This window comes from Pinus tabuliformis, chromosome J (genome assembly GCF_031772625.1).
Source record: "Pinus tabuliformis cultivar Carrire ecotype Pingquan chromosome J, CPIR1, whole genome shotgun sequence".
NCBI classification, from domain to species: domain Eukaryota; kingdom Viridiplantae; phylum Streptophyta; class Pinopsida; order Pinales; family Pinaceae; genus Pinus; species Pinus tabuliformis.
In genome coordinates this window covers 341,586,763-341,614,414 of record NC_142295.1, presented here as the reverse complement: position 1 = coordinate 341,614,414, position 27,652 = coordinate 341,586,763, and the positions used below count along the sequence as shown (strand labels likewise).

Here is a 27,652-nt window from a genome sequence, read left to right as displayed (position 1 = left end):
TATGTTGCATTTGTGCTGTTGTTGACACTGCTATATTGTTGCCATCACTGCACCTGCACCACAACTCCCTCTTCATCTGTTGCTGCTGCAACTGCAACACTTGCAACTGAAGAGAATCCAAAATAACCTATCCCTGTCGCTAAAATGAGTTCTCCACCATACCCATTTGTTATCTAAAAAAGATGAACTTAGCTCTCCGTAGAGCTTTCGTGAGTATATCTGCAACTTACTCTTCTATAGGAACATATTGAAGCTATACTGCTCCCCATTGTACACAATCTCTGATAAAGTGACATCGAATATTGATGTGCTTCGACCTATCATGAAACATTGGATTCTTAGATAGCTTTATGCAACTCTGATTATCACAATAGACATTAGTCGCCTCCATCCTTTTCATGAATAGGCTTACTAGCAGCTTTCGAGGCTATATAGCTTCGCACGGAGCTGTGTTGGCTGCCATACACTCTGCTTATGCAGAGCTTAGTACTACTGAATTCTACTTCCTGCCACACCAAGAAACCATCCCTGATCCAACACTGAAGCAGTACTCGACGGTAATTTTCCTGTCCACTGAACTGCCTACCCAATTTGCATTTGTGTACCCACAACGTCTGATGCCATCTCCTCGAGTATATTTCAACCCATACTCGACTGTTCCATGAATATATCTTAGAATATGCCTCGCTACTGCCCAATGTACCATTTTCGGTTCTACCATGAATTGACTAAGGGTATTGACTGTGAAGCAGATATATGGTTTAGTGTTGACCAGATACATGAGAGACCCCATGATCTATCTATACAAGGTGGGGTCAACATCCTTGTCATCTGATGCGTGTATCTTCTTTCAGTTGGTAATCATGGGCGTAGACATGGGTCTGCAATCCTGCATTCTGAACATCTTCAGAATATCTGTGGCATATCTTCCATGTCCAAGGAAGATCCCCCATCTTTCTGCCACATTTCCAATCCTAGGAAATAGTGCATCAACCCCAAATCCTTCATGTCAAATTTTGTTTCCATGTTCCTCTTGCAATCCTCTATGAGACCTGATGATCCTATCAAAAAGAGATCATCCACATACAAAACTAGAATGAGAGGCTCATCCTCTACCATCAAATAGTAAAGTTTGGGATCTACATCACTCTTGACGAACCCCATCTACTGCAAGTAGGTGTAAATTCTACCATACCATGCCTTGGGAGCTATGTTGCAAGAAATGCCAGATTTAGTGGCGTACCAGTACCCGGGACAACCCAAAATGCCGAAACTTCATTGAAATGCCACCGAACATACCATACCGCATTTCGGGATTTCGAAACACCGGACGATACAGCCAGTGATGTTTCGGCGGAGTTTCGGCAACCAAAAAGAAAAATTGAATTTTTTTTGGGCCTTTTTGGGCCATATCAAGTTGCAAAAAGAGGGCGTGAGCTCCATCTAACACCAAAACACACTAATAAACTAATTTTTATGTGGTTGATAGCTAAATTTAGTAAAAATTACAAATGGAATTCTCTAGAAGATGAGAAGAATTGAATTCTCTAGAAACCCTATGAGCCTCTTCTTTTCTTTTAAAAGACACTTCATTCACTCATTTCTCACACATTGTGGACCTCATAAAGAATGGGATGTGGATGCAGAATGCCCAAATTTAGAGCTTTCTCTTTCTACTCTTGATATTTGTGTCAGTGGTGATGCAAGTGCAACTAGAAGCACTAGTAGAGTTGCCTCTTCTGCTGAACAAGCATCATGTTCTATCTTTGCTGATGAGGATGAGAATTTTATTAGTAATGATATGTTAATGTAGCCATGATTGTCTTTAGTTCATGTTTTATTTCAATTTTAGCACATATAGCCTCACATATAAAGGCTAATTTTGGAGTCTTGAATGTAAAGCCTCATCTATAAAGGCTAATTTTGGATATTTGCATCATATAATCATCTAAAGGAGTTAATATAAATTTGGATTTCCTTCTAAAATTCCATTTATATGTCTCATTATTTCTTTTCTTGCAAAATAATGTGTTATAATTTATTTAATATTGACTATATATATATATATATATATATATATATATATATATATATATATATATATATATATATATATATATATATATATATATATACATGACGTTTCGATCACATTTCTATTTTTCGGGGGTCGCGTTTCGGGCCATCCCTGTTTCGGAAACTTCTAGACATTTCGGTGTTTCGTGCAACTTAGACTAGGAGCCTGCTTGAGTCCGTATATAGCCTTATTCAATTGCACACATGCGTGCACCTCTCCTAAGTCTCAAAGCCCTCTAGTTGTTCTATGTACACTTCCTCCTCTACCACTCCGTTCAAGAAGGTTGTCTTAATGTCCATCTCGTGAATCTGCCATCTCATTTGAGTTGCTAGAGATATAACTAATCGAATAGAAGTGTATCTGGCAACTGGGGTGAACGTCTCCTCATAATATATCCCTTCTTTTTGTGCATACCCCTTTTCAACGAACCTAGCCTTGTACTTTTCCACACTGTCGTCTACCACATATTTGATCTTATAGATCCATCTCGAACCTACAACTGATATGTCTTTTGGCCCTGGCACTACCTCCCAAACATCATTCATCATGATAGAGCTATACTCTTTTACCATGGCATCTACCCACACCTAGTGTTGTGCGGACTCCTGAAAGCTGGAAGGTTCTACAACCTGAGCTACCAATGCTTGGTACCTGTCAGGTTGTCTACGCTCTCTCTTGCTCATCTTAGGAGTTCCAATAAACTCCTCTACATCTCTTAATGTCTAATGAACCTCTTTGCTGGCTTGACCGCTAGTCGTGGGAGGTTCTACCAGCTCTTCCTCATCCTGTCTCTGCTGCTCCATCTACTGAGAACTCCTCGGATTTCCTGCACCTGACGAAACACTGGTGCTGGTCACGGTACTTGACCCTTGTGACTGTCCTCTTTCCTGTCCCACTGGCTGCCGCTGTGGCTGCCACTAATGCTGGACTAAAGGAGCTTTTGTTGACTCATTCTTATCACCTGCAGGCATCTCACGAGACCTCCTGAAATCTCGGTCCTCCATGAACTTCACATCTCGCCTTACTACTATCTCCCTATTACTAGGAATGTAGATTTTGAATGCCTTTGAGGTTTCGTTGTACCCAACAAAGAACCCCTTCTCTGTAGTCTAATCCAGTTTGGTCCTTTTATCCTCTGGCATGTGACAATAAGCAGTGCTACCAAAAATTCTGAGGTGGCTAAATTTTGGCTTCTTCCTTGTGAAGACTCCTTCTCGCATTTTCTTCCCCAATGCTCTATGAGGAGTTCTGTTCTGAATATACACTGTTGTGTTACATGCTTCTGCCCACAAAAATCTGGGTAGATCCTAGTCATATAACATAGCCTTTGCAGCTCCAACAATGGTTCATTTTTTCCGCTCCGCTACACCATTCTGCTGTGAATTATATGGAGTTGTCCATTCTCTCTTGATGTCTTCTTTCGCACAGAAATCTGTGAAGTATTTATCAATATATTCTCCACCATTATCCGAGCGAAGCAACTTGATCTTCTTCCCTATCTCATTTTCCACAAGAACTTTAAACTCTCTGAAACGATCGAAGACCTCATCCTTGGTTTTTTCAAGAAGTAGATCCAAGTTTTCCTAGAATGATCATTAATAAAGGTGACAAAATATTCGGCACCACTGAGAACTCTAGTGGACATCAAGGCACAAATATTTGAGTGTAAAATTCCTAACACGCCATCAACTTTGTTGTCACTTCTTGGAAATGTCGCCTTAGCATACTTCCCAAGTACGCATCCTCTACACACATCATCATGTTCAGTGCCAAGTTTAAGAACCCCTGTTACCGTTTCTTTGAGAATCCTGAGTGCTCCATGGTGTAGATGTCCCATTCTCCTCTGCCATAACTCATTCAGCTCCTTCCCACTGCTATCAATTCCATTGGAGAATCGATTTGTAACTAGTACAACCTGTTACCTCATTCTCCAATCTGTCTTACCTTTTTCCAGCTTGGGTGATTGACATACACTTTCTTCCCCACGAAGTGAATATCATACCCCTTATCCTATAACTGGGATACTGAAATTAGGTTCATACCCAATCCTAGCATATGCAATACATTTGTAGCGTTGGTGCTTGCTCCTGACTCCCCCTGAAAATCTATGGTACCTCTCCCTACTGGAGTACATTTCGTTTTGTTTCCCATAGTAATCTGGAAGTCCATTTGCTCCTCTTTGTAGCTAGATAATATTCTCTAACCCCTGTCATGTGAGCTGATGCTCCACTGTCTATATACCAAACTCCCTATGAAGTTAATTCTGCTAAGCAAGCAAATTCGTCTTCCAATCTGGAAGACAAATCTGAAGTCTCTTGAATATTACTTTTGTCCATGGCAATACTTGAAAACATTTATGTGTTATTCCTCTTTTCCACTCAACACAGATTCTATTTCTACAGCCTGCAACAAAACCCTCTGCGTCCAACCAGGAATTTGCTCAGCGAAAATCTGAGCTGCAACTACTCCCTCTGACTGCTGGAATCACTAATCTAAGCAATTCGATTTTCCTGCCTCCCTTCAACTGAAAAACGAACTGCTGCCCTAGCAACTCGGCCTGCCCATCAATGGACTGCGCTACCTCTGAAAATTTCAGCCTATTGCTCCCTCTGAGCAACGAAATTTTCCACTTCACTACTAAGCTTCCTGGCTGATCACTTATGCTCTAATACCATGTGCAATTTTATCTATTTCATCTACTGGAAATTATTCTTCTAACTCAAAAATTAATTATGCAATTTATTTGCTACGGCAAATAATGAATAAAATCACAGCTGCAATTTTCACCATAAAAATACTACAGAAAATAAAATACAGGAAACTGAGAAATTATAGCACACACAATAATTTCGACACAATTATTTTTGGACACTTGTCCCTGGGAAAACCTGTGCAGCAGATGAGGGTTTTATTATTAATATTCGGCAACAATTCTGAGTACAATGATTTAGATGCCCAGCTGGAAATCTAATCTGAGGAAAATACTGGCCAAAATATTGAGAATTTTCTCTCACCCCACAACTATTTTCTTCCTCTGAAATAGCTTCCCCAGCCTCTGCACTAAGCTCCTTGCATCACCCTCTGCACAAAGCCTACGCTGGCCCTCTGGATATCTCGGCCTTCCTTCCTCTGACTCTTCCAGGAACTGGAAATATTCCTCCTGGAATGCTATTGCTCTCTTCTTCCAACTGCTACTCACCCTCTGACTCTATCTTCTCTTCTAAGTTGTTGCTACTGAGAAAATCGAACTACCTGGGCAACTAAGTATCTGCATTGGATCCCCTCTCCATCACCACATCGACTTCCTTTTATAATCCACTGTTGGAGCACCAACGACCAAGATTAAAACTTAATCAATGGCTAGCATCATTTCTGGATCGATCCATGTGAGTTTCTCGATGATTCTCACCCCATCTCAATTAATACCAATTAATTAACCATATTCCCTAAGTTTAGACTTAGGAAATATTTAAAAATCGGCTAATAATCTAATTAAGACACTTCTAGGTGGAATTTCTAGAAACAATTTCTGGGTTTTGGAGATATTATGTATTCTATCTCTCCACAAAATTTCAAGGCTATAACACATCCGATGCTACAAAAACTAACAAACATCAACAACATGACAATAGATGATGTAGAGACAGGGTGTTGTGGCAGGGATGCAACACTAGAACACATTCCTCGCTAAGAGGGAGTGTTACTTTTTGTAGCATTAGATGTGTTTTAGCCACAAAATTTAGTGGAGAGACTAGAATACATGAGATCTCCAAAACCCAGAAATCGTTTCTGGAAATTACACCTAGAAATGAATTAATTAGATTATTAACCAGTTTTTAAATATTTTATAAGTCTAAACTTAGGGAATATGGTTAATTAATCAGTATTAATTAAGTCAAGGCAAGAATCATCTAGAAACTCACACAAATCGATCGAGAGATTATCCTAGCCATCGATTGTGTTTTAATCTTGATTGTTGGTGCTCCAATAGAGGATTATAAGAGGAGGTCGATGTGGTGATGGAGAATACCCAGTGCAGATACTCAGTTTCCCAGGCAGTTCGATTTTCTCAGTAGCAACAGCTCAACAGAGAAGATAGAGGTAGAGGGTGAGTAGCAGGTGGAAGAGGAGGGCAACATCATTCCGGGAGGAAGATTTCTAGTCCCTAGAAGAGGCAAATGAAGGGAGGTTGAAATTGGCAGAGGGCCAGCATAAGCTCTGCACGGAGGGTGATGTAGGGAGCTCAGCACAGAGGCTAGGGAGGTAATTTCAGAGGCAGAAAATCGTTGTGGGGTGAGAGAAAAATCTCACTATATTTTTTCCTGTATTTTCCTCAAACTAGATTGTCAGTTGGGCATCTAAATTATTGTACTTAGAATTGTTGCTGAAGATTAATAATAAAACCCTCATTTGTTGCACCAGTTTTCCCAAGTTGGGCTTTTCCGGGGACAATTGTCCAAAAATATCTGTGTCAAAATTTTTATGTGTGTGCTAGAATTTCTCAGTTTCCAGTATTTTATTTTCCGCAGTATTTTTATGGTGAAAATTGTAGTTGTGATTTTATTCGTTGTTTGTCGTAGTAAATAAACTGCATAATTAAATTTTCAGTTAGAAGAATAATTTCCAGTAACTGAATAGATAAAATTTCACACCATTTTCCTGGATTAAAAATGGCTTTAATTAGTCATTTAATTAAAAGGGGAAAATAATTAATTGGAGGAAAAAAGGCCAAAGTGACTTAAAATAAAATTAAAAAGTCACTTACGATAAAGTCAAGGGAGGATTTTCTAAAATAATAATAAAATAAGATGCTTCTAGAGGCTTGGAGATCTATCTATGGAGCCTCCAAAAGGAGGAGGAGATCATTTGGTACATCTTGGATTGGATCATTTGTCTTTGGTGTGGATTGGAGAATTCAGTTCTCTACCATAGTAGCCCTAGGATGAAAACCCTCGGGTGATTTAGTGAGAGTGGGCGAGAACCCATCTCTCTCCTTGGTGAATTCATTCAAAATTCACAAGTTGATATCATTAGTTTCTAGTTATTTTGGAGTCCGGATTTAGCTTGGAGCAGATGTTTGTGGGAGGTCATTTCCTTAGCCATATTCTTGTTCTTGTGCCAGCATATTTGATGTAATAAAATAACATTGAGATTCTTGCATGCTTGTGTTGTTTATTTTTCAGTTGTAGAATTTTGTTCCAGTTTTTGCAGTTCAATTAGTGGTTTAATTTGTGCATATCATTATAAAATTAGAGGTTTCATTTTTTGAAAAAAAATTCTGCAAAAATTATATCTGGAACATTACACATGAACAATTATATCAAACCATCATTAGGTGATATGGTTGTGGTCCAGCAAATTATTAGCTCACAGTCGTGTCTATCTGCTAAAGGGTTGAGGGTATTATAAGTCCACAACAAAGAGTGATGCAAAAACAGTACAAGCTAGGAAAAATGACAAGCCTTTCCATAACTATGCTCTGAAGACAAAACATTTCTAAATGGGAAGACAATGTTATGAACATAAATATGTATAAAATAATAATAATAATTAATAATTATGAAAGGACATGTCTCAAAGGATATCACTGTTCATGAAAGAGTATCCTACCTAAGTATATGTACGCGGCCCTCATTTGTATCATCATATCAATTCTCTCATACATTATTCAATATACTTATTTATTTATCCTCAATGAATTACTGTATATTCCAAGTCTCTTGGTTATTCTATTTGTGCGCCATATTTAGTTGTCACAACTTGATACGAAAATGGATTGCATACCTCATATTTGAAGACCCACTTTCATCAGGTGAATTGGGTAGAGGAAAATAATCTTTGATTGGAGAGTGGCTAAGAGGCATTTGAGAGTGGCCATCTATGGATCAATGTGGGGCTGCTAGCTAGCAAGTTGGATCAAATAAGGGTGGGAGGGACGGGGGGCGGGGGAGGGGGGGGGAATTTTCCATGGGGGTTACCCATAGGCTGATGGTTAATAGCAGTGTTGATAATATCGTTCTCGGCAAAATATCGGCAAGGGTCCTGAAAACATATTTTCGGCAATATCAACGAAAATATCAGCAAAATATTGGCAAATATAAAAAATCACTTTTTTTTCTTTAGATTTTTAAACATATAAAGAAATAATGATATTTAGCCGAGATTTTAAAAATATGACAATATTTAGCTAAGATTTTCAAAATATCGCGATATTTAGCTGAGATTTTCAAAATATCGCGATATTTTCAAATATGAAAATATCACGATATTTACTTGCCGAACTATCGTTTGCCTGAAAATCCTAATATTCGTGATATTTCGTGAAATACCGCCAATATTATTAACACTAGTTAATAGGCCAAAAACAAATTCCTCAAAAAATTCTTCAATCTTCAATAAGCATTAAAAGATGTGAACCAACATAAATAATAGTAGAAAATGAGTAGGAACCCAAACTTTGGCACAAATTTCAAACTTGGCAGCCAAAGTCACTAGCTTTTAATCCATTTATCTACCTTTTTTTGGAAATTCTTTGGATCAATCTATCCCACAACTCCTTAGGTGAGGTTTGCAAGGAAAAGTGAACACTCAGTGATGCTGAATTAAAGCCCATACATGAGATTAGAGCCAACCAGGAATATGATTATTACTACCGAAGGCATTGATTTTTTCCCTTTTGAATCTTTGGAACTTCAAGTTTCATAGAATATTTGTAGGAATCCATTCCATTATAAGCATTTTTCTTCCATGACAATCAAGAAAGAATCATTGGCAAAGTGGCCATTAACCATTTGCCCCAAGTTAGGGTCTGGTAATGGAATGCCTTAATCAACCCTTGGGCCATCCTGTTCTCGAGAAATAACCTAGGGATTTAGCAACAATTACATACAATCCAAAGTCTCTGGGAGCGTAGATTCTCCCTTTCCAAGATATGACATTCAACTCTCTCAAGCAATCACCTAAAGTAATAGAAACCCTTCTTAACTAAAACCAAAAAGAAAAGTTCTGTAGGAAATCCATATATATCTTCCACACAATGGATCCCTTTCTTTTACAACACAAGAAAAAGAAGTGACTGCTATGCTACACACAAAAAAAAAAAGGTTTTCGATTTTATGTGTGAAACAACGTATATACAATTCTGTAAATATGGTTTTCATAATTTCGTGTTCTTTTAAATTCACGAAGTGCGTATAAAATTTGTTTGTTTCCACCAGCGTAATCCTATAGGCAGTTATATTAAAAAAAGTCAGTTTCTTCTACTATAAAATAGTCTATTTCCTATTTGTTTATGTATGCCATCATCTGATTGCGTATGTGGGACAGTTTATCCTCAACTCCACATATATTCCGAGAGACCAATTTAATTATTTTCATTAAACTATTGAATGTCTAATATGATTATTTTAGGGCTTCCAAAGTTATGAGAGTGGTTGAGAGAAAGCTATAATCCAAGAAAATATAAGAACAATAAACAAAAGTGGCTTACAAACTTTGTAGCCCAGTAAATTCTCCAATGTATGAAGGAATTTCACCAGAAATCATGTTGTTTCTTAGCACTCTGCACAAGACGTGAAATGTTAGAATCTTATTGTTTAGAAGATGAGCAGAAAGGTTGAATAGCTTGCATTAAGTTAAGGTTTATAAGCACGAGAGGCTATTTCACTTACAGTGTAGTCAATTTCTTCAAGTTTTTTAAGAATGACAACGACGAGACGCCTGGCCAAGTTATGTCACTTACTCTCCTGCCAAAATGCATACCAAATATATGTCAACAAATAGTGAACTTTTAATGTCAATTTATGAACCAATTTACTTGCATTTCAAGTTGAAAAAAGTAGTAGCAAACATGCCAGTGAATGTTCAAACAAATACATACAGATTTGTCAAAGAGGTTAAGTTGGAAAATCTTGAAGGCATTGGACCCTTGAAAGCATTCCCCTGTAGCCTCCTGCATAGCCCTTTGATTCAGCATCGTGTGCAAGCCATAGAATAATGTGAAAAATAAATGGATAAATGTCTAGATGGCATGTGTGTTTTGCAGCGGTACATTAAAATTACGATAGATAGAGAAGAACTACTGTATGAACCAATGTAATAAAGTAATGTATAACTTTATGAGTTTTATATATTAAAAATTAGGATACCATATAACATTTTAAGAAAAAACACTGACAAATTAATATTTACAGAACATAAGATTGTTTACAGTTGGTTAGAAGGATCCAAGTTCAGCATAATTCTTATACATACATATAAATACTGACCAAGTTCATCATAGTTTCATAATGAAATGAAATGATATTTTAAGGTCCACGAGACTAAAAATAGTGTAAGATCATTAGTTCCTTGTTTTTCGCTATGTATATGGATGCCTCTACAAACAACCTATGGTACCAAGTGTGTATAAGTTCATTACAAATAAAGTAAGCCTTAGGTTGATGTATGATATGACACTAGGTTCATCGAGTTTTAAAGGCTTAAAATTTAAATCCTTTTCATGATCTTCAACATTATCACATGACTTGTGCCTTTCCAAATGATCACTATCTTCAGATGGATTCTTTTGATGAGAATGTTTCTTTAAAGAAGACACCCCTTCAACCAATTAGGACCCATGCAATTCAGAAAGTGTCTTTGTTTCACCTTTCAACTGCTTTTGTTTATAGCCAGATTCATCACTAGACCTCATGCATGTTGAAGATCATAAAAATGATAGACATTAATTTTTCTGATTATTCCATTATTTAAAAACATTTTACAAAAGCATTAATATGAATATATAGAGTTTTTCAACAAGAATGCTGCAAAAACGTTTTAATAACCTCTTTTCCACCCAAAAAAAAATCAATATTAAAAATGAATAGAATTTCTTTATTTTTTTGGTAATCGACAAGATACCTTACCACAAAAGAAGATATATCATGCCACATTCATGACTCTCCTACAAAGAGAAAACACCAAATGTTTTTTGGCAAGAAAATAAAAAGTTGAATGGTGAGTCTTAGATAACCTTTCCATTTTCTAATTAAGATAATCACAGAATTCAACATATTTTACATGTATATTAAAAGAATATGTTTGTACATCCAAATGTTAATGAAAGGATGTTTAAAAATTTATTTTATGTTTTTGTGGGCTTGTTATCTCTCCAAATCGCACTTAATTCCACTCAATATTAAAACACTAAATCCATGGATGCAACCTTGAGGTAATCCTACGAGAAAATACCATTGTCACCTTAGTACAATTTGGCTGACTCTTTTAAGGCCATGGGGTTATTCCTAGAAGAATGAGGCTAAGTCTCGAATATTTATCATTGAAGAGCTTTAGACTTAGTAAGTAAATCTTAATTATGATAATTATATAATGCAACGATTTACTCTATGAATTACAAATAACTTAAATCCAACACAAGATATGACTTTGAGACTTAAATAATTCAACACATTAGAAAATGCTTGGATTGATGCGCCATACAAGTACATTTGAATATTATTAAACAAAATAGTGCATCAATTAGATTTGATTTAGATAAAATAATTTATGATTATATGGATATATGGATATATGAATCAAATTTTATTTAAATAATATTTTTTAAGGGCAATTCCACATTTGAACAAGTGGAGGAAACCATGTTTTTAAACTGTTGTAATTGATATCAAACAAAGTTCAATATGTTAACTTCCAAATGTAATTTCTAATACAAGAATGTAAATTCAAGGTTTTCTAAGTGATATAGCAACCCAAGTAATGATATGACACTGAAGCACCTTAAAGTTAAAGAACCTTAAATAAATAGTAGTAATGATAATCATGGTTTATTTAAAGAATGTTAAATAATTTCTAGAATTGTGACTAAGCAAAACAAGTCTAGGAAATGAATTTTTATCTATGTAAAATGAATAAAGTTAAATGAAATATGATGTAATGTATTTGGGAACTTATAAGAAAATTAAAACTAATATTGGAATTTTTTTATGGTGGTTGAAGAGAGAAACCCATACTGAATAAACCCTATGGATTATGGCGTGGAGAACAATATTGAATATGGCTATTTTTGTCAATTTTTGATAGCTCGGAGGTACTTCTGCATTGGCAGTGGCTAGCATCTAAAAGTGACCAAGCACATTTCACTCCCTAGCTTTATAAAGTTGAGAAGTGTACATTTTTAATTAATGACTTAAAAGTGACCTTTTATAAAGTGAGTGTGACTTTATAAACTTGGGTCATGTTACCCACCATTTTGTGGGTGATATCCCTAGGACAATTTTTTTCTCCAAGATGGTCCTCAACTGACAACCAACAACCCCTTGTAGCCACTAGCTAGCTCATTGTGCCATTTCTCTGCCACCTGAGCCAGCCATGTGGTCCCTCGCCCATTTGCCATGATCGTATGTTTGAAGGTGGGCCTCCTAAACTTGAAGGTATGCCTTCTCATTTGGTAGTCGAGTAATGTAATTTGCTTATCATAGACACTTCTGGGGATGGATTAATGGGGGGATTCAATGAAGAGAATGGGTTGGGTCTATGCCCTTGTCCCCTAGACCCCTTTTGGATATTAACCTTGCATCCTAGTCCCGTGGGATCTCTTTTACTGACCATTTGGCTTTAGGGATGGTATTTCAGGGGAAACCTTGATTTTGGTTGTGTCGTCCTGATCCCTTATCCGCTTATATTACCCTCTTTCCACTCATTATTACCCCATTCATCATTTCTCCCACTTGGGTCGACATTCCTCTACAGGGTCCACATAGGGTTAGCTTGCCCCTTCCCCTTGCCCACACCTTGGGTCATGGCCTGAAATGAAGCACAGAGGTTGATGCAACTAAAAAGAAAGATAAAAGCATATTTGGCCACATTTACCAGGAAAATGTACCACAAAATGCAAAAGATGGAAGAGACAAACACATTTAGCACGTGAGCAAAAGCCAATACATGAGCTCTACCCCATCCTCATGGCCATCAACCTGGTTCCTACAGGTTCAATGAACCTCCTTCATCATATAGGAACCCATGATTGTTCCAACCGTTGGTGGGCAATGAACCGCCCTACCTTTAAAGGGGGTATTCACTACTATATCTTATACATCATGCTCTTACCCCTTGAGCCCCGAGTAGTTAATCAAAGAAAATCATAAAAAGGCAAAAGGAATATAAATAAGGGTGGAAAAATCAAGGTCGAGGCACCTCATGTACCACGATTGCTCCTTCCTATACATTATAAACCCAAGTGTGGGATTCCCTCTTATTAGCTACCCTTGTACCCCAGCATGTGACCTAGGGCTGCCCCTTCTCATCCCCTACTTCATTCACCTATCTGTCACATGCCACCACCTTTTGAAGGATGTACCTTGAATATATTATCCCCTTTAAAAGTAGAAACCACCTAATAGGATTCTTGGTTAACCCCATTTGGAGTTTAGGAGACTTTGGCACATCCCGAAGCCTATTATGGAAGGGCAGGCCATTATGAATTCCCCACATGTGGTCCATGATTGGTAAACTCGTTTACTCGATTTCTCTAATGACTTGTTGTACTAGAAGGCTAGGGGACACATTGGATCTTATGTAGGATTGCAGATGGTCTCCATCTTCGGTTTGGTCTCCCTATGCGGGGTCCTAATCCTCTAGAGGGCTACATTGGCACATGTAGGGTGTGCGTTGAGAGCCATGGGCCTCCACAACAACAGATAGAACTCCATCGATCCCCACAACCATTCAAGGATTGCTCGTGGTTCACTTATTGGACGAGGAAGACGCACCTGATCCATCATGCCCAGTTGGCCCCAAATTTGCACCATACACTTGGTAGATGATCCAAGACTTGCACGATGATGTGGCATCACCTACACCATCATCCTATCCCTTGCAGGTGATCTACATGAATCTTCAATTTGTTTGGAGACTCATGAGGACACTTGTGTGCCCCCACATGTCATTTAGTGCACCACAGGTTATTACAAGGGGCAACCCCTTATCCACTGCTTTTGAGGGTCCTACTCTTCATTATGGAACCCATGGACCTCATTAGGCCTCTTAGATGGCCCTAGGACATGCATAGATTATTATTTGACCTCTTGGGAGGCTTATTCTTTCATTTATAAGCTAGTTTGATGGTCTTGTCACCAAAAGTTGGATTATTAGAACATTATTTTATTTTTGGAGCTTATGTACGTCAAAGAGGCTAATTCGAACTCCTCATTAGTGTATAAATACAAGTGAGATGAGTTCATTATTTCATCATCACTTTGGATTGGATCTCCTCTCTCTTGATAATTTCACACCTTTTCTAGAGGCTAAATTGGAGTTTTATGGATGAATTTGTTGTGTGGATATTGGTCTATCTTATCTTGGAGCTTCTCTTTTGTCAATTGTGGATGGTTGGATATACTCTGTTACATGTAAGTATATGCTTTTAATGTTATTCTTGTTTTACTTTTTCATATACATTGGACTGGGATTTTTCGTTATTTCTAGGGCTAATTGTTGCATACATTTACTGCTTAAAATTGTGGAATTTTGTTTCTATTATAGCATCTCTCAATGTATGTTCCATGTAATGTGAAAGAAATCTCCTAGGGTTAATTCTATTAAAGAATTTGATCTTGATAGGCCATCTCCTATGCACATCTAAGTATAAAAGCTGCAAGATTGCGTCTCCTTGACCTAGAAGGCAAGCGAAGTGGTCTTGACGCCTCCTTGACTAAGAATCAAGATTCCTACTCATATTTCATCATAGACTCCACTCTCCCAAGACTAAAGCACTAATCTACCAAGAGGTTGTCACCAAAAATCACTTTCTTTCACTTCATTCAGGTCTCTCCAAGTTGGGGCACCTAAGGCATCAATTTCCCGACAAGTTAGCCCTCCAAAAAGTTCTATCTCTTAGGGTCTCCTATGCTGGTGTTTCCTCAAGGTCTCCTCCAATTTTGAAGCCATTCTGATGGCGCAGTTAGGAGAAAAGAAAAGCCCTAGCTCTGGATCAAGCTTTTCCTTAGCATCCCCAAGGCTAGTACCTCATAGGATCAAATCGACACCTTCAAGTGAAAATTATTTCTTTGATCCTTCCCCCACCTTGTCTAGGGTAAGAACATCATTGGTTGCCATACTCATTCTTCCTATACTAAACCTGGTCCACTTGGTCTTGTGTGGTCCCATTCCTTTGAAAATACAATTCTTCGAGAACCATCTGGGATACCAATTACAATAAGGATTTTAGGGATTGGGAAGTTCCTTCATAAGTCATATCCCATAAAACTAACCCTTAAATCCTCCCTTCCTTTCCCTAGAATACATTGTACCTTTCTTAGAAAGCAAGCAAGCCTTATCTCTCTAACTCTTCCAAGAAAGGGATTATTAGGGTCAGTGCACATCATTTCATTGACTTATCCTTCATCAGTGACTCCATAATATACGGAGTCTACTCCCATCGGTGAAAGTCTGTAAATAGAAGGGAGCCTTAGCTGAGGTGACAATGGGATAAGTCTTCATTTGTTGCCCTTAGTCTAGCATTTTCCTTTTGTGGATCCCCCTTAGGTCCCCTGCTAGTTTGAGAGGTAACATTTTGGTGCCGTTGTCGAGGACACGAAACATGTGTTTGGTTCCCCATACGACATATCGACATAACATTATTGGTGACTCCATTGGAAGAACAAAGCCCTATTTCTTCATTGAAATTCAAAGTTAATGCTTATAGGGTGAAGCAACCATTTGTTAAGGCAATTTCATTCACCCAGGAGACTCCCATGTCACCAAGGACACAACAACATGTTGACTGTTAGGGTAAGTAGTTTTCATCGTCAAATGTATTTTGCATGTCCTTTAATTTTCAGTTTTTTAATAAGTTGAGCATATGACCACTGCTTCGATCATAGTCTCAAAGGTCACTATCCTTCATTGTCAAGTTTTTTTCATCAAGGGTTCACCAAAAGTAGGAAGCAGTGTCAAGTTAATGGGAGTCATGGTCGCTGTGCAAGTGGGTATCAACCATTTACGAGGTTTGCAAGAGTTGTAGAGCCTAATTAAAGAGTTCTACACCATCACAAAGCCATTTAAAGCCTACCCATTTGATCCATTTTGCCAGAGGAGGTGTGAAATCATACAGAGCATGGAGGGCTACTTGGATTAGCTGCCCTAGCATTGCACAAATACTCTGTTTTAGTCATCCTTTTGCAGAACCGTTTCCAATCACATAAAGGAAAATTTTAGGAAACTGAAAGAGGTTTTTCTCAAGGATGGGCCAAATAACAATAACCTCTTCCCATTTTTTTACATGTGTCATGGATAGGGATATTCAAATGCATCTTCAAAGCATATTTTTCGGACTGTGTAAATCGCCAGTTTTAGCCATTGTTTTGGAGAAGAAGTTTTTGAAGAGTTGGCGTAGACTTTCAAAAACATGAAAGAGGTCTTTCTAAAGAACAGACCAAAGAACAATAACCTTCTCCAATCTGTTCACAGGTGCCATGGATTTGGAGATTCGACTTCATATTTAAGGCCTATTTTTCAGACTGTATTTTCCTGTTTTAGTCATGATTTTACATAACAGTTTCGGGGGCGATGGGGAATAATTTGAAGGAACGAAGAGAGGTTTTTCTTCAAAACGAGCTGATATAAAAAAGTGTATCTCATATTTTACACAAGTGCTACCGTTTGGGAGTTACAGGTGTTATTGGGAGACCCATTTTTACAATTTCTTGCTGCCAGAATTATGAAGTTTTTTTGAAATTCGATTTGGGAATTTGAATTTTTGAAATGTTTGAGACATTAGATGGGTCCCACTCCAACTCATCAGATTTAGACCTTTCTATTGTGATGCTAGCGATGAAGATAAACTAAATGGATGGGACATTAGCTAGAATATAGGATAGTATGATAAGATCTAAGTGAGTTTTTGTTTTTTTCCACTAAAAGAAAAACACTGCAGATATGTTTAAGTTACTACTTTTGTAATCAATTCGACCCACCTCATGGATCAGAGAATCATTGTATATGGACATGGGATTTTTGGAGGTTGTAATTCTATTTAATGCTAAATGTTTCAAGCTAGAAAGGATTGATTGGTTGTTGATTGATTAGTGCTGGAAGCAAAGACTTGTATTTTGTATTTTCAAATATTTCTTAAGTGAATAGAAGAAGGCCAAGGGTATTTTGGCCAGGTATTCCCATGTCAGATATCAGTTGGTATGTGTTTTTTCTCTGTTACTGTTATTACTTATGTTTCTGTGATACTAAAATAGTTCTTCATGCTCAGATAAGAGAATTTGCAGAATTCACTTTTTGCTTTGCTTTGTATCTGTTGAACATTCATGAATCTCTTATTCTTCTAAAGGAAATTTGAATTCATCCTAGTTTGATGCTCATCTTGTCACCTTTGATGTTATATTCATCCATTACTACAACGAAATTTGTTAATTACCAATAGAGTTTCCTATCTTGCCCTTGCTCAAGATATCATCATTATCCCTTATTCACTTGAATCATTAAAAAAGATGAGCTTGTTCAAAGTGGGCTTTCCTTCCTTCACTTACCTTCAAGCCACCACTTAAAATTATCCTTTTATCATCATAGCTAGACTGAAATCCAAACTACTCAAGCCAATTCATTGACTGAAATCATATAGAAAGAGCCCTCTATAAAGCTAGAAGGGCTACATTCTAGCTTACAAGTGGTTTGTGGTTACCTTTGAGCTTCCTTCCTACAGCCTAAGGAAATTACAGAGTGCTAACATTGACCACATATATTCCTGCCATAGATATGATAGGGACCCCAAAATATCCTTCATCAAAATCCATGAAAAATATGCCAATGTTCGATGGGGATCCACATTCCGTAGCCAACCACGTGGTAAGGTTCATAAGGTACCTTTCGAAGCAAAATATAACTCAACCTTGTGACCAAATGGAATTGTTTGTCCAATCCATTTCCGCAAGTACCGATTGGCTTGAGTCATGTAAACCTAAAAGCATTCCTTCTCTTCCAATGTTTACTATGAACTTCTTGTTGCATTAAGGGTCAAGTTTCCAATCTCATGAAGACATATCCAAAATGTTAGATATGGCCGTTTGAGAGGAGGAAGTTATTGAATATGGTTTAATGCTTGAGGAAGAGCCTCTTATTGACGCATACTTTAATGATGGTGCCAAAGGAGAGACTCATGAATTGGAAAGCATGCCCTCTAAGGATAATGAGGAAGATCTCAACCCCAAGAGCCCTCAGACATTGCAAGAATGGATTATGGAATATGAAAAATCTTGCAGGGAGCTCATGGCCACATATAACTCCCAAGAGATTTTCTCCCATTATTGTGAGCAATCAGAAAGGCTCTATAACACGAAGAGTGAATATAAAGAGAGTCCTACCGTTGACCTTCTTATTAAGGCATTTTATCAAAATCATGTAGTAAATACCTTGGAGATCATTCTTCGGGAACGGATGAAGGAAGAAACATTAGGGGAATTTTGAAGTCTAAAATGGGCCTCCTAAGAAAAATGTACAACCAAAATAAACTTTATAAGAACCAATAAGATTCAAGATGATGATGTCAACCATGGGGGATGATTCACCATTTTTGGAGTAAAAAAGTAAAAAAATTAAAAATAATGAAATAATAAAACTACTTTTTCAACTCGTATTTTCAACTTATCTCCCTAATATTTTATTCAAATTTCGAGCAGGAGTACTCGTTAGATGCAACATGGGTACTCCTTGGATGAGGGATTAAATTTTTCATGTAACGAGTGTTTCCGCTTGAAATTTGAGTAAACCCATTGGGAGATATGTTGAAAATATGAGTTGAAATTTGATGATGTAATCTAATCTTATTTTATTATTTCCACTATTATTTTATAATTTCCTTGGTAGGCCCATTTTAGACCTCAAAATTTCCCTAATGAGTCCTCCCTATCTAAAGAAGAAAATTCTTCGCCCTTTCTGAATAACAATGTTGGTCCTTATGAATCCCTTCCTAGTGATTGGAAATGTCTCTTTTGTTCCAAGATGATTCAATCAAATATGAGCCTTCCAAGATTGTGGGAAATTCTGATGACTCTAATATAGAAGAAATTGAGGAAGATGCTTCCTTAGGCCATGCCCCCCATAAAGGATTTTTCTTCATGTTTGAGCGTTCCTCCCCTGCCTTGGAAATAGAGGTTTGTGATGATGTTCATTCCCCTAGTCTTGATGAAGAGCTGCTTTCCCCTATGAAGAAACAGGAATCATGGTTTTTGCCCAAATACAATGATGAGTCCATTTCTTGTTTTCCCAATGACCAAAATAATATCATCCTAAATACATTCGAGACATTCAATCCTTCTTACCTAGAGGGTGATAGGCCTGAGATAGATTAACATTTCTATCTCCTGGTTAAGAGATGAAATTCAATCTTCTTGGTTGATGTCTTTCCGTTATTCTAAGGCTCCTTTCTATATAATATGGGTCCCCTATTTTCCCACCTTTTGCCCCTATAACTCTTCGCATCATTATTCCCATTTATATTGTCGAGTCCATTGCAAAAATAATCATGGAAGCATGCATTTTTGTATTGATCAACTGACATGTTGGTTGCATTAGGTCTAAGATTATACCTAGCGATTGACATTGTATCATATGCATGGTAGAGTAGGGTGCATCGCATGTTGATTTTGCATTAGAACTAACGTCATATGATATTTCTCATGGTAGATATATGCATATTTACATATTTTATTTTTTGTTGATTTTATGACCTAACATATAGCATGTGCGATCATGAGATGCTGCAAAAGCATGTTGCTCTGTGTTATTCCATATATTATATGTGCAAGTGACAGGTCTATGGTAACCAAGAGATTGTTGGAGTTCTCGTGACCTCCTGTTCGAGTAGCTTCGCCCACTTATTCAAGAGATCACGTCCCAGTTGGAACCAGATATTACCCACCATTTTGTGGATGATATCCCTAAGAGAAAAAATTTCTCCAGAATGGTCCTCAGCCGACAACGAACAGACCCTTACAACCACTAGCTAGTTCATTGTGCCATTTCTCCACCATCTGAGCCAGCCATGTGGTCCCTTGCCCATCTATAATGATCGTATGTTTGAAGGTGGGCCTCCTGAACCTGAAGGTATGCCTTGTCACTTAGTATTTGAATATGGCAATTTGCTTATCATGGACACTTTTGGGCATGGATTAATGGAGGGATTCAATGGACAGAATGGGTTAGCTCTATGCCCTTGTCCCCTAGCTCCCTTTTGGATATTAACCTTGCATCCTAGTGCCATGTGATCTCTTTCACTGACCATTTGGCTTTAGGGATGTTATTTCATGGGAAACCATGATTTGGGTTGTGTGGTCCCACTCCCTTATTCGCTTATATTACCCTATTTCCACTCATTATTACACCATTCATCATTTATCCCACCTGGGTCGACATTCTTCTATAGGGTCCACATAGGGTTAGCTTGCCCCTTCCCCTTGCCCACAGCTTGGTTCATGGCCTGGAATGAAGCCCGGAGGTTGATGAAGCTAAAAAGAAAGACAAAAGCATATTTAGCCACAATCAACAGGAAAATGTACCACAAAATGCAAAAGATGGTCGGGACAAACACATTTAGCCTATGGGCAAAAGCCAATACATGAGCTCTACCCCATCCTCATGGCCATCAACCTAGTTCCTACAAGTTCAATGAACCTCTTTCATCATATAGGAACCCGTGATTGTCCCAACCCCTAGTGGGCAATGAACCACCCTAGCTTTGAATAGGGTATTCACTGCTATATCTTATACATCATGCTCTTACCCCTTGAGCCCTGAGCAATTAATCAAAGAAAATGATAAAAAGGCAAAAGGAATATAAATAAGGGTGGAAAAATCAAGGTTGGGACACCTCATGTACCATGATTGGTCCCTCCTATAGATTATAAACCCAAGTGTGGGCTTCCCTCTTATTAGCTACCCTTGTAACCCAGCATGTGACCTAGGGTTGCCCCTTCTCATCCCCTACTTCATTCACCTATCTATCACATGCCACCTCCTTTTAAAGGATGCACCTTGAATATATTATCCCCTTTAGAAGTAGAAACCCCCTAATAGGATTCTTTGTTAACCCCATTTGGAGTTTAGGAGACATTAGCACAACTCGAAGCCCATTATGGAAGGGCAGGCCATTATGAAGTCCTCACCTGTGGTCCAGTATAAGTAAGATCATTTACTCGATTTCTCTAATGACTTGTTGTAATGGAAGGCTAGGGGACGCATTGGATCTTATGCAGGATTGCAGATGGTCTCCATATTGGGTTTGGTTTCCCTATACGGGGTCCTAATCCTCCAAAGGGATACATTGGCACATGTAGGATGTTTGTTTAGACCCATGGGCCTCCACAAGAGCAGATCACACTCCATGGATCCCCACAACCATTTAGGGCTTGCGCGTGGTTCACTTATTGGATGAGAAAGATGCACCTGATCCATCATGCCCAACTAGCCCTAGATTTGCACCATACACTTGGTAGATGATCCAAGACTTGCACGATGATGTGGCATCACCTACACCATCATCCTATCCCTTGCAAGCGATCTACAGGCATCTTCGATTTGTTTGGAGACCCATGAGGACACTTGTGTGCCCCTACATGTCATTCGAGCACCACAGGTTATTACAAGGGGCCAACCCTTTGTCCACTGCTTTTGAGGGTCCTACTCTTCATTATGGCATTCATGGACCTCATTAGGCATCTTAAAGGGCCCTACGACATGTATAGATTATTGTTTGACCTCTTGAGAAGCTTATTCTTCCATTTATGAGCTAGTTTGGTGGGCTTGTCACCAAAAGTTGGATTATTAGAATATTATTTTATTTTTGTGCTTATGTAGGCCAAGGAGGCTAGTTCGAATTCATCATTAGTGTATAAATACAAGTGAGATGAGTTCATTACCTCATCATCATTTTGGATTGGATCTCTTCTCTCTCTTAAGAATTTCACACTTTTTATAGAGGATGAATTGGATCTTTATGGATGAATTTTGATGTGTGGATATTGGTCCATCTAATATTGGAGCTTCTCTTTTGTCAATCGTGGATGGTTGGATATACTTTTCTACATGTAAGTACATGCTTTTAATGTTATTCTTGGTTTACTTTGTCATATACATTCCATTGGGATTTTCGCTATTTCTAGGACTAATTGGTGCATGCATTTACTACCTAAAATTGCAAAATTTTGTCTCTATTACAGCATCTATCAATTTATGGGCCATGTAATGTGAACAAAATCTCCTAGGGGTAATTCTATCAAATTTTTTTACCTTGATAAGACATCTCCTTTGCAAATCAAATTATAAAAGTTGCAATATTTCTTCTCCTTGACCTAGAAGGCTAACAAAGTGGTCTTGAGGCCTCCTTGACTAAGAATCAAGAATCCTACTCATATTTCATCATAGACTCCACTCTCCCAAGACTAAGGCACTGATTGATCCGGATTTAAACAGGAACGCAACAAATTACAGAGATAACCATATACACAAAGATGCAGCGGAAATAATACTTCATTTCATTAATGGAAAATACTGAAATATGCTTACAACCAGAAATGGAAATAAACCAGCTAGGGCGATGGTAGCTTATCTCTGAGAAGAGATGTGGTGGCTACATGCCTCTGAACTGTGTTACAATGAGGCTCAAAGGCCTATTTATTGTTGAGAAACAATGGAAAACCCTTAACATTCCAAAACCTAACCCTAGAAGATGAAACGCCAAACTGTGGGCCCCGTTTGGGTAAATTGGTACACCAACTTCCCAGGGTCGTAACTTTGGCATACGATCTCCGTTTGACACGTACAATAGCTCGTTAGAAAGATCTATCCGAGCACTGCCACTTTGGGCCCCAGATTTCCCAAAAAATGTCGTTTAGGGCCTCAAAACGGCTCCGGAAGTTCAGGACCCGAAAAACTGCTAAAAATAGTAAGTTGTGCTACAATTAAGGAAACTGAAAATGCTAAGAGAAACAATGGTAGGGGTCCAGGTGGACTTGGCAGGTGGCCACCAATATCCACCTGGATCACTGATCTACCAAGAGGTGGTTACCAAAAATCATATCTTTTCACCTTCACTCAGGTCTAGCCAAGTTGGGGCACCTAGGGCATCAATTTCCTAATAAGATATCCCTCTAAAAAGTTTGATCGCTTAGGGTATCCTGCACTGGTGTTTCCTCAAGGTCTCCTCCAATTTTGAAGCCATTCCGATGGTGGAGTTGGGACAAAATCCAAGCCATAGCTCCGGGATCAAGCTTTGGTTTAGCATCCCCAAATCTAGTACCTCATAGGATCAAATCGATACCTTCAAGTGAAAATTCTTTCTTTGATCCTTTCCCCACTTTGTCCAGGGAAAGAACATCATTGGTTTCCATACTTATTCCTCCTATCCTAGACTGGGTCCACTTGGTCCCGTGTGGTCTCATTCCTTTAAAAAGATAATTCTTTGAAAACCATCTGGGATACCAATTACAATAAGGATTTTAGGGATTGGGATGTTCCTTCATAAGTCATATCCCATAAACCTAACCCTTAAATCCTCCCTTCCTTTCCCTAGAAGACATTGTACCTTTCTTAGAAAGCAAGCAAGCCTTACCTCTTTAATGCTTCCAGGAAAGGGATTATTAGGGTTAGTACACATCATTTCTTGAATTATCCTTCATCAGTGACTCCATAATATAATGTGTCTCCTCCCATTGGCGAAAGTCCATAAATAGAAGGGAGCCTTAGCTAAGGTGACAGTGGGCTAAGCCTCCATTTGTTGCCCTTAGTCTAGCATTTGCCCTTTAGGAATCCCTCTTAGGTCCCCTTCTAGTTTGATCGGTAACATTTTGGCACCGTTGCCGAGGACACAAAACGTGTGTTTGTTTCCCCATACGACATATCAACATCATATTAATGGCGACTCCATTGGAAGAACAAAGCCCTAGTTCATCGTTGAACTTCAAAGTCAATGCTTGTAGGGTGAAGCAAACAATTGTTAATGAAATTTCATTCACCCTGGTGACTCCCAGGTCACTAAGGACCCAACAACATGTTGACCACATATATTCCTACCATAGATATGACAGGGACCCAGAAATATCATTCATCAAAGTCCATGAAGAATATGACAATGTTCGATGGGGATCCCCATTCCATAGCCAACCACGTGGTAAGGTTCATAAGGTACCTTTCAAAGTAAAATATAACTCAACCTTTTGACCAAATGGAATTTTTTTTCCTATCCATTCCACCAAGTACCGATTGGCTTGAGTCATGTAAACCTAAAAGCATTCTCTCTCTTCCAACGTTGACTACGCACTTCATGTTGCATGAAGGGCCATGTTTCCAATCTCATGAAGACATATCCCAAACATTAGATATGCCCCTTTGAGAGGAGGAAGTTATTGAATATGGTTTTATGCTTAAGGAAAAGCCTCTTATTGATGCATACTTTAATGATGGTGCCAAAGGAGAGACTCATGAATTGGAAAGCATGTCCTCTAAGGATAATGAGGAACATCTCAACCCTGATAACCCTTAGACATTGCAAGAAGGGATGATGGAATATGAAAAGTCTTGCAGGAAACCGATGGCCACATATAACTCCCAAGAGATTTTCTCCCACTATTGTGAATAATCGGAAAGGCTCCGTAACACAAAGAGTGAATATAAAGAGAGTCCTACCGGTGACCTTCTTCTTCAGGCATTTTATCAAAATCACGTAGTAAATACCTTGGAGATCATTCTTCGGGAATGGATGAAGGAGAAAAAGTCCTCCCTATCTCAAGAAGAAAATGCTCCACCCCTTCTGAATCATAATGTTGGTCCTTATGAATCCATTCCTAGTGATTGGAAAGATCTCTTCTTTATGTTCCAAGATGATTCAATCAAAGAAGAGCCTTCAAAGATTGTGGGAAATTCTGATGACTCTAATATAGAAGAAATTGAGGAAGACGCTTCCTTAGGCCATGCCCCCGATAAAGGGCTTTTCTTCATGTTTGAGCGTTCCTCCCCTGCCTTGAAAAAAGAGGTTTGTCATAATGTTCATTCCCCTTGTCTTGATGAAGAGTTGCTTTCCCCTATGAAGAAAAAGGAATCATGGTTTTTCCCCAAATACAATGATGAGTCCATTTCCTTTTTTCCCAATGACCAAAATAATATCATCCTAAATACATTCGAGACATTCAATCCTTCTTACCTAGAGGGTGAAAGGCCTAAGATAGCTATTCATCAAAGATTCATGTACTTGATCATTGACATTTCTATCTCTTGTTTAGGAGACCAAATTCAATCTTCTCGGTTGATGTCTTTTTGTTCTTCTAGGGCTCCTTTCTATATAATATGGGTCCCCTGTTTCCCCACCTCCCACCCCCGTAACTCCTCGCATCATTATTCCCATTTATATTGACAAGTCGATTTCAAAAATAATCATGGAAGCATGCATTCTTGTATTGATCAACTAACATGTTGGTTGCGTTGGGTCTATGATTATACCTAGCACTTGACATTGTATCATATGCATGGTAGAGTAGGGTGCATCACATGTTGATTTTGCATTAGAACTAACGTCATATGATATTTCTCATGATAGATGGATGCATATTTTAATATTTTATTTTTTGTTGATTTTATGGCTAGCATGTGCGGTCATGAGATGCCACGAAATCATGTTGCTCTGTGTTCTTCCATATATTATATGTGCAGGTGACAGGTCTACATTAACCAAGAGATCGCTGCAGTTCTCGTGACCTCTCGTTCGAGTAGCTTCGCCCACTTTTTTGAGAGTTCATGTCCTAGTTGGAACCAGATGTTACCCACCATTTTCTGGGTGATATCCCTAGGAGAAATTTTTTCTCCGAGCTAGTCCTCAGCCAGCAGCCAACGGCCCCTTACAGCCACCAACTAGCTCATTGTGCCATTTCTCCACCACCTGCGCTAGCCATGTGGTCCGTTGCACATCTACCATGATCGTATGTTTGAAGGCGGCCTCCCAAACCTGAAGGTATGTCTTGTCATTCGGTAGTTGAGTATTGTAGTTTTCTTATCATGGACACTTCTGGGCATGGATTAATGGGGGTATTCAGCGGAAAGAATGGGTTAGGTTTGTGCCCTTGTCCCCTAGCCCCCTTTTGGATATTATCCTTACATCCTAGTCCCGTAGGATCTCTTTTACTGACCATTTGGCTTTAGGGATGGTATTTCATGGGAAACCATGATTTTGGTTGCGTGGTCCCGCTCCCTTATTCACTTATATTACCCTCTTTCCACTCATTATCACCCCATTCATCATTTTTCCCACCTAGGTCCAAATTCCTCTACTGGGTCCACATAGGGTTAGTTTGCCCCTTCCCCTTGCCCACACCTTGGGTCATGGCCTGGAATGAAGCCCAGAGGTTGGTGCCGCTAAAAAGAATGATAAAAGTGTATTTGGCCATATTCAACAGGAAAATGCAAAAGGTGTTCGGGACAAACACATTTGGCACGTGGACAAAAGCCAATACATGACCTCTACCCCATCCTCATGGCCAACGCCCTGGTTCCTACAAGTTCAATGAACCTCCTTCATCATATAGGAACTCATGATTGTCCCAACCCCTGGTGGGCAATGAAACACCCTACCTTTAAATGGTGTATCCACTTTTATATCTTATACATCATGCTCTTACCCCTTGAGCCCCGAGCAATTAATCAAAGAAAATGATAAAAAGGAAAAAGTAATATAAAGAAGGGTGGAAAAATCAAGGTCAAGGCACCTCATGTACCATAATTTCTCCCTTTATACATTATAAACCCAAGTGTGGGCTTCCCTGTTATTAGCTACCCTTGTACCCCAACATGTGACCCAAGGTTGCCCCTTCTCATCCCTTACTTCATTCACCTATCTGTCACATGCCACCACATTTTGAAGGATGTACCTCGAATAAATTATCCCCTTTAGAAATAGAAACCACCTAATAGGATTTTTGGTTAACCCCATTTGGAGTTTAGGAAACATTAGCACATCTTGAAGCCCATTATGGAAGGGTAGGCCATTATGAAGTCCCCACCTGTGGTCCATGATTAGTAAGCTCGTTTACTTGATCTATCTAATGACTTGTTATACTGGAAGGCTAGGGGACGCATTAGATCTTATGCAAGAATGCAGATGGTCTCCATCTTGGGTTTGGTCTCCCTATACGGGGTCCTAATCCTCCAGAGGGCTATATTGGCACATGTAGAGTGTGCATTGAGAGCCATGGGCCTCCATAGTAGCAGATAGAACTCCATGGATCCCCACAGCCATTCAGGGATTTCTCATGGTTCACTTATTGGACGAGGAATATGCAGCTTATCCATCATGCCCAGCTGGCCCCATATTTGCACCATACACTTGGAAGATGCTCCAAGACTCGCACGATGATGTGGCATGACCTAAACCATCATCCTATCCCTTGCAAGCGATCTACAAGCATCTTCAATTTATTTGGAGACCCATGAGGACACTTGTGTGCCCCCACATGTCATTTGGAGTGCCATGGGTTATTACAAGGGGCCAACCCCTTGGCCACTACTTTTGACGGTCCTACTCTTCATTAT

General features: G+C 38.7%; 1 protein-coding gene across 5 annotated transcripts in view; it reads right to left on the bottom strand.

The window, feature by feature from the left end:
* The window catches only part of LOC149227135 (putative LRR receptor-like serine/threonine-protein kinase At1g56130), a 330,293-nt gene that overhangs the window by 148,898 nt on the left and 153,743 nt on the right, over positions 1-27,652 (bottom strand). For 4 of the 5 annotated variants that reach the window (XM_089377695.1, XM_089377698.1, XM_089377699.1 and 1 more), the window contains 3 exons: positions 9,957-10,028; positions 9,748-9,822; positions 9,567-9,638 (listed from right to left, as the gene is read on the bottom strand). The exons of the other annotated variant lie outside the window; for it this stretch is intronic. In XM_089377695.1, the coding sequence (XP_089233821.1) occupies positions 9,567-9,638; positions 9,748-9,822; positions 9,957-10,028 (219 nt within the window). The remainder of the gene's footprint in view (positions 1-9,566; positions 9,639-9,747; positions 9,823-9,956; positions 10,029-27,652) is intronic. 5 annotated transcript variants of the gene reach the window in all.